Here is a 17,009-nt window from a genome sequence, read left to right as displayed (position 1 = left end):
TGTAACCACAATATGAAGTTCACCCAGTTCTTTTGATAAGGAGAATAATTTAACATAGATACACATCTAGGTCAATAAGGGAGGGGGTGGCTGAGAAGCTCAGTCTGTATAGTCGGGCATGGTATATGTAAAGGTGAGAAATGATGTCAATCTCAAACGTCGTTTATCATTTCCATTTTTAATTTTCAATTTTAGAGTGATATGAATATGCAAATGAGAAAGCTGATAATGTCAGCAACTCACAATTTTCCATTGATAGTATACACCAACAAAAAAGAAAGAAATTATGAAATTTCAATGTTTCGCTTATCAAGATGTAACGTAATTATGATATAATTCCTGACTGAATAACCTCAAACTAATGATCAATTAGAATCAGGTTGTATGCTAATGACATCATAATCTAACTATTTGCATTTTATATCGACTCTAAAGAATATCCTTACTACCTTATTTTCGTCCCATTTTAGATCAAATTTTCATTATTCTTCTTACATGCTTTTACTCCTTCTCAGACAAACCAAAATCTGCAATATGCCGGCAAGGAGATCGCGAACCATTTTACAGTCCTTCACTTCATGATGTATCTCCCGTATTTGACATTCATAGTTCATACGTAAGCTGGCTTATAATAACTTATTTTAACAATGAATATACCCAAAACGACCATCCACTACAGCGGCGGGGGTGGGGGGGGGGGGGGGGGGGAGGGATAGAGGACGGAGAGTGCCCTCACAGGATGTAAATCAGGGTAAATCCAGTTGCAAAAATTTGATCGAGTGTTGGCCTTGAATTTCTGCTATACACTGTACTCTCTGCTGTCTCCGCCTGAGACGGACAGAATGTTTTCTGGTAAATGAGTTTTGATTTCAGCCGATTTCATTAATCCTAAAAGCTCAAAAGGTTCTACCTATACTTAAAAGACACATGACATATTTGACACCAATCATAACGTAAATAAACATCCCAAATTCATTGCCTTTTGAAAGTCTTGATAGTATCAGATACAATTGTACTTGTTTTTGCGTGAGTACCTTTGCAATTGGACAATCTGCAAGATGAAAACGTTTACAGTATTTACACAAAAATTAACCTTTATAGTATACTTGTTTAAGTAGGTTGTTTGCTGTGTTCAGAATCCAACCAAAATTTATGTATGCCCATGATACATTTATTTTATATCATGGCTACTACTAATGGATATTACTGAATAATCGGTGCTGATACATGTACATTATACGATGATAAAGGGCAATGTGTCGATCATGTTCAATGAAAACCACTCGACACAAGAATTCATGAATTTGAATAGATACGCTCCCTACAAACCAAAAGACTGAAACTAGGCCTCGCTGTCTGGGTCAGTCGTTCAATTGCTTCAACGTCTGTCTTGTAACGAGGAGATTACTGGTTTGATCCCTATGATCATGATTTTTGTTTTGATTATGGCTACTACAAAAACACTGAACAGTGAGTGTGTATTTACGTCGATACGCGGCCCAATTTGCCAATCAGTTGCAAAACTAATGTATGCTCACCTGTTGCTAGTAGTCGGGAACCCAGCGGTGTGGTATGTATAGTGCAGTGCGATTTTGCGTGTGTACCGTGCCTGTGCATCGCCAGTGAGATGAGCATATTTCAGGCGATATGACCTTTCCATTTAGTCGAGTGACCTTTGTATACAGAACATCACGAATGCGAGACAGCTGAGGGTCAAAGTCCATATATGCGTTCACATTTTCTAATTCCTTTCTTAGAGTGTATAGTGTAGTGTTCGTATATCTGTCATGTTGATCAATATGAGCACCATGTTTTACTTTGATGTTTCTTCTGAAGTAAGTAATGAAAATCAAAACATTTTTACATAATTATGTTTAGTTGCTAATTCAGTATCACGTTACAATATAACTAATGAAAATACAAGTATTACTAAACAGGCAAACGTATATAATGAACGAATTCATTCATTCATTCATTCATTCATTCATTCATTCATTCATTCGTTCGTTCGTTCGTTCATTCATTCATTCATTCATTCATTCTGTGTGTTTCCAACAGAAACATGTAAACATATATATTACAGAAATTGAACAGGCCTATATAAATTACATAAATTGCCACAAGACGATGTAAACTAAAAACAGGAAAGAATTATATCATTATTGTGTTGTGTGATAAACACGCACCATATATGACAGTTCGCAAGAAGCTTAACGGATCACCCTGGAATCGTTTTATATTGCTGTCTTGCGTATTTTCTGAGGGTCCCATATCGTACAAGCTTTGCTTCTTAGTGGGACCCTGCATTTCCATCCCCATCCTAAGTTAACTTGTATTATACGCTTTATGTATATATCAACAAAGATATGATTGTCGTTGGTTTTTTTTTTTTCATCTACTACTCATTTACATATGTACTTTCTTGAATCACATTCTGCAATTATTACAAATATCCTGTGCATATATTTTGTTTATTTGATGGAAGTGAAAAATAAATTTGATTCTTGAATCTTGGATGAATAGCCAGTACCTGGAAATCGCCAGAGAAAGATATTTTCATAAACAGTAATTTAACAGAAGAAAGGATCCGAAGTACTCTAATCGATACAAGTATACAAGTTCAAAATATGAATAAGATGACAAAGCAATCATACTGTCGCGATCAATTACACATTATGTCAGCAATAACCGGAAAAGGGGTGGAATTTCTTTGATGAATTACTACTTGACGATAGGAAATCGCCGAGTACTGTGTTGAACATTATGGTAGAAGGTAAATTGGTGACGGCTCCCCACAAAATACAACCGAGTTTAATACAATGTTTTATAATGTAGGAAAATGTGCTTTTGAAAGTGATTTTGATTAGACACAGAGCAACTGTTCTAGGTTACACTGTTTAGATCAGATACAATCTCAATTTATTTTTGAGGATATTTCTGTCGAATTTCCTTTAAAGGAACTAAGCAACCTAACTATTCGTACTTGATGATCTGCATCTCAGATTATCAAAAATCAGAGGTCCTTTGATAGCCACTCCCTCAACTCACATATTCAACCTCTCAATACATTCTGGTTATTTTCCATCCGACTTAAAACCTGCTAATATTGTACCTATTCCCAAATAGTAAATCCCCCAAAGACGTGAACAATTTCCGTCTAATATCTCTTTTATCTGTGGTTTTATCGAAAGCATGTGAAAAGGCGATTCCTACAGTTACGTATCTACTTGTATACATGTATCAATTTTGTGTGATCATGTCACATCCTCGTCAGCAGGACGGCGTGGAGAATTCTTTGATTTGCTCAATAAACGATCGCCTGTACCCGCATGTATGCGTGCCCTAATTCAATGCAAAGATTTCTGTCACTGTTCTTGCGGTGATTTGGGGGCAGTAATAGATGTGAATGTTAATCTATGTTGGCTATGTTGGGATAAATATGTAAAGTTGATACATTTGAGTTTGTGTAGGAATTTTGTTTGAGTTTGACATCCCCCTCTCCGCGTAATTATTAGCCTAAAAAAACACACACACACACACACGCCGAGATCGCATCCGGATCAGAGAGAGATCCGGACAAAAGGAGGCCGTTCGAGTTGGACTGTTTGGAACAAAATCATTACGGAGTATCAGTTTTTCAGTGTGGGAAACAAAGGCTAAATATAAACATGAAAGCCTGTTGAAGAAAGGTAAATAAAAAAAAAAACACTCAGTTCAGGGCAAACCAACTTTTTCACTTTATTAGATCACTACAACGGCATAGTTCATATATAAATGTCTTGAACATGCAGCTTAATACCTATCTACTTGTCAGTCAACCACACGAGGTTTTCATCTCCCTGTAATCGGTAATAATGCTGGAATAAGACTAACCAATTTCCATAGTGAGTAAAGTTAACAGCAACAAACACTCAACATAAGTCATGTTCAAAGAAGCAAAACATGGCTATGATCGACTCTTTTGAAGAGACATCGTTATATATATATATATATGAAATACATATATATATATATATATATACGATATTTGAGAGAGGGAGAAGGAGAGATAAATTTTAACACGCTGTTGATTCGTTTTATTTTTCATGTCATCAAGATCAATATGCCAGCAGTTATTCATATTTCTGAATAATACGGTATAAAAATTGCCGAAACTCTTTTTTCCCCCTTGTTATAAGCGTACTACACATAACCCATTTTTACCCTGCTCATCATGTATGATTTTGTAAAACATTTCAATCTTGGATTTTCAAATCTGAAACCATTGGTCAGCTTTTGTTTGAAGAAAAAAAAATAAAACATGGTTATAGCATTTCATATCATGGCGAAAAAAAGTCATTATCTAATGCTGAGATTACACTCAATCTATTATGTTTATCACTTCATTTTGTGGTTTGTTATGGTCAAAATTTCTATTTCATGTTTGTGTAAACAGACAATAAAAAAAAAGCTAACGAAGACCTAGGGTCGAAAGCTTCTACCACCGGCCGGCATTGCTGTCTTCATTTTCTCAATACATTACCGTATGTAGATATATATTGAAAATTACCTTTGCTTGATAAGACTTTCGCCTGGTGGATCTGCAGGCTTCTTCAGGTCGAGCGCGGGGAAAGACTTCCCACTAGCTGACGTAGCTGTTGCACGCCGATCTGAGAGAATTGGATCGTATAGGGCTCACACCTGTAAATAAAATGGAATGTCCCAGTCCCCTTCACAAATTCATACCAAAGATACCAAAATAAATGAAGAAAAAAAAATTGAATATCATTAATGCATTTTGGCATAAATTGAATAGCTGCAGATATTGAGCGTGAATTCCTCTACAAACTTCATTTTGGTTTGAAGATGAAAGCTTTTCTCATGGAATTTGAAGGGACTATATTTCATTGGGTGCATGCACGGGAAATAGCATGCACGGGAAATGATTTTTTGAGTGAAAAGAACTCGTAGTCTGGCTTTGCGGACCTTGGACAGAGTTTGAGCCGAAGAACCTGCCTTGGAAATTTGATAGATGTCAGGGTGTAGCTCACTTATCCAGGTTAATGAAGATGAAACACCTCATTTCTCTTTTTTTTTTCCATTTTCATTTTCATTTCATTTTAGAATTTTCAATTTTAACATACGTCTCTATGGAGAATAATTTACCCGTGTGAGCCCTATATTGACGAAAGTGAGTATTGCCCCAAGTCTCGGTTGAAGGTTTTCCCATGTGAATGGCTTCCCTCATCCAGTGTGAGGTTTTCCCAGAGTGTCTGGCTAGGATGGAACACTTCTTCCAGTTGATGTAGTGATTTTCACTGGCCCCATGGTCGCTGATTTCCGACTTAAGAATGTGGGAGGCATGGGGATTCTCTCAGATCGGCGTGCGCAAGCTACGTCGGCTAGTGGGAAGTCTTTCCCACAGCGCTCGATCTGAAGAAGCCTGCAGATTCAGCAGGCAATAGTCTTATCAAGCAAAGGTAATTTCCACTGATTGTGATAAAACGAACGTTCAACCAGTTGATTTTCCAATCAGATGAATCTTTTCAGCGTGTATGTTATATTATTATGTATATAATTGTATTTTTATATTATATATATGTTTATATTATATATTTCACTGTCCTTATACATGTGCTGTATATAGAATCTTCTTTTCTTTTTTTGGATATACGAAGGTTAGAACATTAATTTCAACATCCCTTACAAACATACACACATGTGCGACAGGCTATTTCACGAAAGAGCTTTAGACAAATTCTTCATATCTTTTTGCAAGCTTAGTAATCCAGAGGAAACTACAAAAATCACTTGGGACCAAGAATTATACATGGATAATTGAGCGCAACACGCTCATTAAAATCAAAACGCTGGGTTGCCAATGTGAATAAGCTAACTATCTACATTGCCCCAATCAGCTTCCGCAGGGCGGCGATTGACTTTTCCCCCGTCAGGTCGGCAACGGCTTCTCCATGCTTTTCCTTGGTCTCGGGTTGAACGACAAGGTGTCTGAAAAGCGGGTCGTCGACCTCAACGCATTTCGTCATCAAGACATCAACTACCTCGTCCACTGAAAGGCCAGGGAATTCGGACTCTCTGTCGTAAAGGCATCTTAGTTGACGTCTATCGATGTCGTGCACGGTATCATCATTCATCTGGGCGTCAATTTGAGACAACATCGATGTCTTCATTCCAGTGTCCACCTTAGAAGGTTCGATCAGGCACACCCTAAAGTAAGATCAACAATACATAATGTTCAATCCTAAACTGAATATACTGTCACAATACCTTAGTACAACAAACGCAGACATGCTCATAAGTCACACAAGATCGAACATGGATCTAACAATGTTCGCTACAAGGAGGCCACGCCAGGAGAGATTCGTCGTCAAAAAGGCATCTTTCACTAGCCCTGATGACCTTGTAACCTTTGTTTTAAAGTTATTTTTCACCCATACACCTCTTCTGAAAATCGCCCTTATTTCGAAATAAGAAAGAATCCTTTCTGCTGCGTCTTAAAGTCTACCTCATAAGCAGCTAGCACGTTGTATGCTGCGTCTCGTTTGTTGACCGTATTTGCCAATGATAGATATCCTTATTCAAGAATAGAAATAAAGGTATCCCAGATCCAGAAGGTTTCCGGCTCACTACAAAAATTTAATAATCTGTTCCTTGTGACATTATCAACGTTTCCTGTCAGTTTCATCAAAATCTGTGTACAATTTTCTGAGCTATTTTGGAAACAGACAAACAGACATTCAAACAAACAAACAAAACAAAACAAACCAACGACGGCAAAATCATAGCCTCTTTGTCGGAGGTAATTATGGATCCAGAGGTAAATTTTGATACAAACACCTCAAGTTCGCAAATGCCAAGTCTGGAATCAAGTTGTCAAGAACTTATAGATAATTTTTTTTTTTTTTTTTTTTTTTTTAACAAAATGTGAATCATCACTTATGGTAACTCATCGGTTTGCTCAGATATTTCAGATCCGATTTTTGTCAAGAACATTTTATTTACCACAGAAATCAAGCGTTACTTGTCTTGGTGTCTCAGTATCTGAAAATCAATTTCAGCAAGTAATGGCCGCTTTCAAGTAAATTTGAAAGGGGAATTTATCTTAAAAACTAGTACGCCTGCAGATGTGGTGAATGCACGTATAGACCAGTAGTACGCATCAGTGATGTTTGAAGTATTAAAGTCAGACTAGCCTTTCAGGAGTTATAAACTTATAAAGTTGATGACACGTATAATTTCATTTTTCAACATAGTGAAAGAGAACTTTAACTACCTCTTGTAAAAGTCAGTGTAAATAACTTTACCTTTTACATTTTATTTCAGTAATAAGTCAAAGGAATGATCACTATTTCTTTAAAAGGTATGTTGATTTTTTTCTACAGTTTCTTCATATTACTGCAGAAGTCTTTTCCAGGGATCGTGCATTTAACCTTTGTTTTAAGAATAATCATAATTTTAACCAATTGTCCAATTTTCCTTAAACTTCACTCAGTATGACATATACGCTGATATGTCCGTGTGCAATGATTTCATTGAAATAAAATATTTTTTTGTGGGGGGAGGGGGAAAGGATGTAGATTTCCTGTGATAGTATGAAACGATGTTAATTGCAGAGAAGAATCATATCTTGTACCTGATGTTGAATGACTTGACAGTAGATAGTAGTGATTCAAAGAAACCTTCCAAGGCAAACTTGGAGGCACTGTAGAAGTCGGCGTAAGGTAAACCTGGAATTCAATGAGGCAGTACGATGTAATATCATTGAATGAAAATAGTTTGTGTAAACATGTGTGTTACATATATATATATATATATATATATATAGCAATAATGTCACAATAGAGGAATGCATTGAATGCCAATTGCCTTGATTTTATTGAAAATTCATTCGCACTGTCACAGTCATCCCTGACGAAGGGGGAGGCCCCCGAAAATTCGGATTTTTAATAAAATCAAGGCAATTGGCATTCAATGCATTCCTCTATTGTGACATTATTATTGCTATTTCTAGTACTGCCAATACGTGGAGCAACTACAATATATACGAATATATATACAGTGTATATATAGGTGATTCAGGTTGACGGTCGTCATTTTCATAGGCTCAAAAAGTATGTTAAAAAACATTGTATACAATCCGATTTTTTGGTGAATGTACATTAAGTAGATATTTTACAATACAAAGAATGCAATTAAAGAAAAAATGAGCGGTTTTTTGAAAAGAGATTCACTTCCATGCTAGTCCTATTGACAAAAATACCGTAAATGTGAATTTTTTTTTTGGCAGACATTTGAGCGCATTACTCCTTTTACTGACCTAGCGTAATGAAAAACAATCCGTTACTCTTGGAAGTATATTGTCTGCAGAGAAGTACTGTAATAATGGAACCTATATATACATGTGTCCATGTTTATATTTATATATTCACTTATTCTTTTTGTTCAACAAATTGGTATGGTAAAGATGGATATGATACTTAACAAATACAGTAAGAGCGAATTTTGTCATGAGACGCATGCTCGAATGAAGAACTTCGGCAACAATATTTATTAATGCATGAAGCGATATTCCCGTACCTTGCTTTCCCCTCCGACTCGAGGCAATGATGATTTTTCCCGCCTTTTTCTGCTTCATGTGAGGGAGTACCGCCTGAGTGAGTCGAATTGTTCCGATAGTGTTCACATTAAAGATGCTCTCCATCCTGGCACGTGACACGCGTTCTGGGACCTCTATGATAATAATTCCCGCTAAGCTGACTAAGAAATGAGGAAATCAAGAAGTGTGCATGACCAAATCATAACGAAAAAAAAAAACCCTTCCAATCTCCACTTTCATAATCGTATCATGCAATTGGTTAATGTATTGCGGTTGCACTTCACACGTCAATCATGCCTTTGTAAAGCATGTGGATTTCACTGCGTCATCGCTTGCTTAAAGCCCGCCGCACACTACGACTCACTTCTATAGACTGACAGACATCAGACATTGGATCTGAAATTTTAAACAAGCGTGTTTATTTTGAAGCTAATTGTGATTTATTTCGAATCCGAAGTCTGTCAGTAGTAAAGTCGTGAGTCGTATAGTGAGCGCCGCTTTAGATTCACCAAAAACAAATGACGTAACCTTTTGCTATAAGCAATGCATTCATTGATCAACAGGTTTTGGATTTAATGATGGGCAAGAATATTATTGTTAAAAACAGACTCTTTGATGGACGGGACTCGGATGGAAAAAACTAAAAAAAAAAAGGGAAACACTAAAAAAACATTTACTGGCCATTCAGAAAAGAGGACAGATTCGGTAACAACTGAACAGAGGTTCCTGTGCACTCATTAATAATATCCCATGCAGATAACTCTATGCATTTTTCTATCTTTATCATCTGTTTATGGACTTTCAGAAAGACGTAAACCTAGGAAAGAGACTTCGTAACAAAACAGAAGGCTGATGGCTGGTGTCGCTCTAAGAACTCTGTTGAGCAAATTTTGCTATACACAAGAATCGCAGCTATGCCGAAATACGTAGGTAAAGTCATAGCAGGGTGAAAAAGTAATGGAACCGTGCAATACACCTTTGATACTAGAGCCGATACAAGGGTGTCCTTTGAGGTTCTCACTTGAAACAGTAGTTAAGGTTATTGTTATAGTAAAAACATGTAAATCTTTAAGATATTATTGCCATTTTTTAGATCCGATGTTGATGAAGATTTAACCATTATTTTGGCACCATTTATCTAATTAAAGATAAACAACTGGTAAAGTTAAATTGATGAAGCCAACATGGATATGGTGTGTATTGGTCGTGCCTTTCGACACTGCAAATCATTAGAAGCACAACAATGCCACATATACGCAGGAAGTCTCATACAACAGATTATACACGGTGGAAGAGAAACCGGATTCATGTAAAACATCTTCAGCAATAGAACTGAAACAGACCTTAGTATACAGGAGTGCACTGTCATGTGCTCTTTTCGAGATGTCGTGACGGTATTATTGTTGTGAAATCATGAAAATCTTTACGATTCTTTAGCCCTTTTATTTTTAATCAATGTTGAGATTCTTATCATTATTTTTTGATATCACGTAATGAATTTGCTAATATTTATGAAGATTGTTTGAAATTGACAAGAGAACAACCATTTCGGGGTTTTGGGCGTAAACAAAAAGGCTGCAGAAAATGGAAGGAAAGAGATTATCATTTTTGCTGGCAGCTGATCGTTTGCCGACCTGTCATGGTAAGCATGGTAAGTCAAAACGACTAAAACAAAACTGAGAAAGATCGAAGTCGGCAACATGACGCTTATGAAGCATGCAGTCCGACAAGCGAAATTCTCATTAGGATCATGGGCAATAATCAATTTAAGGTGCAATCTTAACCAACCAAGATCTCCGGAAATTTGCTACAGATATCATCACTGTTTTCATCATTAAATTGGCATGCTTTACTCTCATTGCAAAATTTAGTTTTCTAGAACAAGTGATATGTAATGGGTTTAATTCTGCTCGAAGTAGGAAAGAAATCTCCACTAATTTGCTGACATGAGAGGACATGATTCCATGATCTCTAATCTTGTAAAGATTGTGCTGCACATACCACGTGAGAATCAGTTAAGAAATACAGCAAATGAACCATTTGAAATATTGATAGAGCCATTTAAACATAAGGGAGCAGTAATCTTTGAGACCAGAAAATACTCACTGAGAATATCGATGCGTCCGTGTGTTTTCATGACGTCATCAACTACTCGTGTGATGTCTTCATCCTTGGTGATGTCCATCTCCTTGATGAAGATTGTCTTATCAATAGTGTCCCCAACGGCGGCAACTAACTCGGTCTTTTCTGCCATGGCAATGACGGTAGCGATGACAAGGTAGCGTTGATCGGGGTCTTGTGCGAGACGTCGAGCCGTAGAGAGCCCGATACCGGACGAACATCCAGTCATGAGTACTACTTGAGGAGCCATACTAACCAAATGAAGTTTTTTGATAAAGAGAATGTACATGGGGGTGAGAAGCTCAATCTGTTATAATCGGGGAGTCTTTAAGGTAAAGGTGAGATGTCGATCTCAAATGTCGTTTATCGTTTTTATTTTCAATAATTTACAGTTGAAATGAATATGCAAATAAGAGGGCTGATAATGTCATCAACTCACAATTTTCCATTGATCGTACACACAAAAGAAAGAAATGATGAAATTCCAATGTTTCGCTTCTTAGGGTGTAACATATGATGTAATTCTTGACTGAATAACCTCAGACTAATGATCAATCAGAACCAGGATTTGGACATTGGCGCATATTCTTTTTACAGTGAAAACTGGAAATGTCAAAATCATACATATAGACATTATGACAAGTTATGAGGGAATTGGGACGTCATCATTTAACTATTTGAGTATTTATATTGACTCTAAAAGAGCGGTATCCACCCCCCCAAAAAAAATAAATTCAGAATTTCTTAACTGTCTTATTTTCGTCCCAGTTTGATCAAATTTTTATCGGTGTTCTAACATAGTCTCACTCCTTCTTATCAGACAAACTCAAATCTGCAATACATATTCACCAAATTCATATTTTAAATTTCTTGGTATTTTTGTAGATAATAAACTTTCTTGGAAAATACATATAGATCATATCTGCAAAATTATTTCTCGCAATATAGGTGTTATGAATAGACTGAAATTTTATATTCCTGAAAAGACCCTACTAGTTTATACTCCTCTTTGATACTCCCTTACCTTAATTATGGAATTTTAGCTTGGGGCAATACTCATCAGACACTGCTGAATAGAGTGTTATTATTGCAAAAGAAAGCCCTCCGTATCATTTCTAATTCTCCTACACGTTCACATACAAATGCATTGTTTGACTGTTATAAGCTATTGAAAATCAACGAATTATTCTTATTTAACTTAGGTCAATTTATGTATATGTATGATAACAGTTTACTCCCACCTATCATTGATTTTATGTTTCAAAAAAATCAATCATTCCATAATTACCACACCCGACATTCTAACGAGTTTCATTTACCACTTCTTCGAACGATTTTAGCAAAGAATACACTTATTTACACTGGACCAAATTATTGGAATTCCCTGAATCATGATTTAAAATCTGCTCCATCTATATACTCATTTAAAAGGAGATTAAAGTCTTTTCTTTTACAATCTTATAATGACGACTCGCAGAATCAGATTAGTTTATAGGCTTACTTTGTTACTCATCCGCAATATCGGCATTGCCGTTCTCTGTATTATTGTAACTATTGCTCAAGCCTTGATTATAAGATTTTCTTTAATCTATACTTCGCAGTTGCAGGGGTTGTTCTATATTCTTTTTTCTTCTTCTCTTTCTTCCCCAAACCTCCGAGGATCGTCATCTATGTTGCATATTCCTGTCTATTTTGTTACCTCTTTATCACGCTATAGTCTTGTTTCCTCTTGTGTCGTCAAGTCAGTTTTTTTTTTCTTGTTTTTCCTCCTACAAGTAGTCTTGTTGTGTCCCAGTCCTGTTACATGTTCATTACTCTGTTTGTTGTTGTTTTATGTATAACTGTTTGTTCGTCTGTCTCTTAGTGGGCTGCCAAACTTTTTTGTGACGAACTTTTTGTGCGGATTTTTTGCTGTTTTCAATTCAATTTTTACATCGGACTTCTAATAAAAGAGGGGCCCACACTCTACAAGCTCTGTCTTTTTAGTGGGTCCCTCCGTTTTTTTTTTTCACACAGTGCATATATTGAAAACTATTTCACTTTCGTTGTCTTAGCAACTATTGCAATGTATCGATACTGTTAGTTTTTTTTTTTTGCTATTATTGTTGTTTTCTCTGTACAATTATATGCATTGATTTTGTCACTTAAGAAAGTGAGATTTATGTTTGTGTTATATATTGTGGAAAAAAACGAATAAATATGAACTTGAACTTGAACTTGAACTTGAACAAATGCCGGCAAGTAAATCGCGAGCCATTTTATAGTCCTTGACTTCATGATGACCACTGTTGTATCTCCCGTGTTGGACATTCATACGTAATCTGGCTTATAATATTGGAACTTCTGTAAACAATGGGTAGGCCTATACACACAACGAACATAAACTACAGCAGGGGGATAAATAGAACAAGGAGAGTACTTTCACAGGATGTCGATTGTGGTATATCCGACTGCAGGAATCTGGTGACCGAGAACATATCCGTTCTCCGTATAATTCCACGCCTATGAATTCGGGAACCTAAAGTTTTACAAGCGCCATTGCTTTTATGTAGGCCCCACCATATTTCTAACATTTACTTGTGACATCCTCAGATGATGATGACCATGTACATTTTTTGTGCTAATATGTTTTTTTCTTTCTTCTCCAATCAAAAGATATGGTTGTATATGTTTTTTTACTCTTGTTTTACTGTCAACCATTTTGTAATCCCATCACTGAGAAAGTGGAAATATAAAAAATAAACTTGAAACTTGAGTATTGGCCTTTACACTATGCTCTCCGCTATCTGTTCCTGTAGTCCTCGCCTGTGGAGACGAGCAGAATGTTTTCTGCAAAATGAGTTTTGATTTCAGCCGATTCCATTAAATATTTTGTCAACAGAATCTTACACTTGTCAGATAACTAAAGGTTGAAGGTTCTACGTATACTTGAAGACACATAACGTATTTCAATTTCAATTTGATTTCATATTTCTCGATGAAAAAAAAATACATCGAATATAACAAAATTAAATGAAATACAGCTGTACATGGTATCCAGCTGGAGACCTACATAGAATATTGCAAATATATAAAACATAATAGTGATCGATCTATGGAGTTTGGATTCTTTGAATGAATGCTAAAGAAATATGAAGGAATCTACTTAAAAGCGAGCTTGTTGAGCGTAGGTCCCAGTTAAAATCGAGTTAAAAATTAAGATGGAGAGCACAGGTACAACAATGACCGACACATAGATAAAAACAAAATAAAAAAGTACAATTATACAGTAATGTAGCAAATTCTTCTCTAATGCAGGTTTGGGGTCGGATAAGCCACATGCTGTAGGCGGAGGAACCATTGTCGTTCTGGCAATAATAACAATATGAACCAATATATAATAACAATGATACGGTTTAGACAATATTAGAAATTTATGCATTGCGTGTATTAAAAAGGGAACACATGCACCTGCAAACCCAGAAAAAAGACATTTAACAACCAGTTACAGTGCAGTGAGAATTAAGATACCAGCTGTTACCTCGCCCCAACTGTCTTTAAAGAAGGAAGAATATACCTGAACACAGTGACAGAATTTGAGGGCGCAAACAGCTGGGCTCTTGAAGTCTGGAGTACAGTACAGCGGGATAGTCGTGAACAGCACAAAACAGAATTTTAATGAGATGAATTAATGTAATTATTCAATAAATACTGTCTTAATTTGAATTTTGAGGATGATAGTGATAAACAACCTGTGAGTTCAGGGGGGAGATCGTTCCAGTATTTCGGTCTCGCATACATTGGCATACATAATTGTTTTCATCGCGAAATTGTGCGAGGTGGAATTGTGGAAGGTGATAAGCGTCCCGTTGGCCGGTGGGATAATTGTGAACTGAGTAGTTTCTTTTGAACATGTGAAGTAAAACATCAGGAAGATCATTCGTGGAGTACTTATACCTGAAAATACCTAGGTTGTAATCAAACGAATCCGTCAATTTCAAAATGTTATTCTTGTGAAGAAACTCATTTGTATGAGATAAATATCCAGCGTTAGTGATAATTCTGATGGCGCGTTTTTTTAAGAAGGAAAAGCGAATCAAGCAAAAATCTGGACGAATTACCCCATGCTAGAATTCCATAGTTGAGGTAAGGGGAAATCATTGTTGAGTATATAATTTGTGATATATGTATGGGGAAATAATATTTCAGCTTGCTTAAAATTCCTATGTCAGTTTCTGGACAAAATTTTACTTAAAAAGTTAATATGGGTTTTCCAGATTTAGATCACTATCAATATAAAGTCCTAGAAACTTGATGCTATTATATTTGGTTTAAATTGATACCATTGATCTTGACATAATCAGAAACAGAGTGCAGAGAATTGCTGAACAGCATATAATGCGTCTTATCATTATTTAGTGACAACTTATTTGCGTGGATCCAGGACTGAACAAGTTTTAGTTCATTGTTTAACATGTGTTATATAAGCGTGGTGGAGTTACGATGTGAAAGAAACAAATTTGTGTCATCAGCAAAGCATATGAAAGAAAGAATCTGAGACGAATTTTTGAGGTCGTTTATGTACAAAATAAATAATAATTGGCCAAGTAGGGAACCCTGGGGGACACCACAAGAAGTTGTTTTCAAGAGAGATTCATAACCGTTTGAATAAACATATTGCTTTCTATTAATAAGGTAGTCTCTGTCCCGCGAATGCCGTAATGGTTTAGCTTATAAAGCAAAATATCATGGTCTATCGTATCAAACGCTTTTGAGAAGTCGAGAAAAACACCGATGGTATGGGAAGCGTCGTCTAAAGCATGTGCTACTTTATCAATGATAGCTAACAAAGCGTGGGTTGTGCTATGCAATTTTCTGAAACCAAACTGAAAAATTGAAAAAATTGAAAGATATTTTCCACACATACAAAATTTGTTGCATTTTGACGTGTAAATTCGTGATAGTGTCAGATACAATTGTACTTGTTTTTGCGTGAGTATACCTTTGTAATTGGACAATATGCAAGACGAAAACGTTTAAAGTATTTACACAAAAAATAACCCAACTTGTTTAAGTATGTTTTTTGCGAACTGTGTTCAGAATCCAACCAAAATATGTGTGTCCCTGAATGTTTATTCAATATCATGGCTATAATCGGTGCTTGTTATTATACGATGATAAAGGGTAATTTGTCGATCATGTATAGTGAAAACAACTCGATACAAGAATTCATAAATTTGAATATACACGCTCCCTACGAAGCGCTACTGGAACTAAGCTGGAACTAAGCCTCGCAGCTGTCTGGGTCAGTAGTTCAATAGCTATGATGTCTGTCTTGTAACGAGGAGATCATGATTTTTTTTAAAATTTATTATGGCTACTCCAAAAACACTGAATAGTTAGTGCGTATTTACGTGAATAAAGAGCAATTACCATGCCAATCGGGTTCAAAACTATATTGTAGTGTATTCTTACCTGATGCTAGTAGTCGGGAATCCAGTGGTATGGTGTAGAGTACAGTGCGATCTTGAGTGTGTTGTGCGCCGACAGTGAGCATGATATTTCAGACAAAATGACCTTTCCATTTCATAGTCATGTGACCTTTCCATTTAGTCAAGTGACCATCACGAATGCGAAACAGCTGAGGGTCAAAATCCATGGATGCATTCATATTTTTATATTCCTTTCTTTGAGTGTATACAGGGCTCCACACTAACTTTTTTTGTGGCCCGATGGGGCCACCAAAATCATTAATTCTAAATTTTTGGTGGCCCGAGAGAAAAATTTGGTGGCCCGAAAAAAAAATAAAAACTTTTTTAATGAGTCACACACTCACTGCATGCATTTATGCATTTCCGGCACAAAAAGTTACGAATTTATTAACATAGGCCCCCTACTTTTCAAAAAATTTTGAACTTTATTGAAATTTGGTTTCCCCACTTTCATTTTTGCTGGCCCAGGGCCACCGGGCCACCGTTAATGTCGAGCCCTGGTGTATAGTTTATTGAGTAGCTGTAGATGTAAGTTATGAAAATCGAAACTTGTTTACATGATTATGTTTAGTGGCTGATTCAGTATCACGAAACGATGTGACTAATGAAAGAATTTTACGAATCAGGCAAACGTATAAGGAACAAATTTTTGATATTAATTGTGCAATCGAAAATTGAAACGGGAATTGCGATTATAGAGTTATGCAAAATGAACTCAAATGTAGTTTATAAGTGCTAAAAGAAGTTTATCAAGTATAGGTACACAAACATACACGCGTTTTGTCCCTATCAAAAATGCAGCAATAAAAGCAGAGGAACCA

The 17,009-nt window shown here is 36.2% G+C and overlaps 1 protein-coding gene across 1 annotated transcript; it reads right to left on the bottom strand.

The window, feature by feature from the left end:
• Positions 1 to 5,879: 5,879 nt before the first annotated feature.
• On the bottom strand, positions 5,880 to 10,967 carry LOC139712825 (retinol dehydrogenase 8-like). The gene is made up of 4 exons (XM_071624620.1): positions 10,703 to 10,967; positions 8,578 to 8,757; positions 7,634 to 7,727; positions 5,880 to 6,207 (listed from the first exon to the last, which is right to left on the bottom strand). Exons 1-4 carry the CDS (start codon positions 10,965 to 10,967, stop codon positions 5,880 to 5,882), a joined length of 867 nt encoding a protein of 288 aa, XP_071480721.1.
• Positions 10,968 to 17,009: the final 6,042 nt, after the last annotated feature.

Source organism: Diadema antillarum, unplaced genomic scaffold, assembly GCF_040938485.1.
Source record: "Diadema antillarum isolate AM-2024a unplaced genomic scaffold, OU_Dant_1.0 scf00000042, whole genome shotgun sequence".
Taxonomy (NCBI): Eukaryota; Metazoa; Echinodermata; class Echinoidea; order Diadematoida; family Diadematidae; genus Diadema; species Diadema antillarum.
Note: the sequence above shows the minus strand (reverse complement) of the source record. Positions and strands in the feature narration are given on the sequence as shown.

Excerpts from the sequence above, each read along its gene's own strand:
- LOC139712825 (XM_071624620.1), bottom strand. The coding sequence starts at position 10,967 with ATGGCTCCTCAAGTAGTACTCATGACTGGATGTTCGTCCGGTATCGGG. Across the intron at positions 7,728-8,577 it reads GAGTCGGAGGGGAAAGCAAG|GTTTACCTTACGCCGACTTC; the intron begins GTACGGGAATAT and ends ATTGAATTCCAG. Across the intron at positions 6,208-7,633 it reads GTCAAGTCATTCAACATCAG|GGTGTGCCTGATCGAACCTT; the intron begins GTACAAGATATG and ends ATCTTACTTTAG.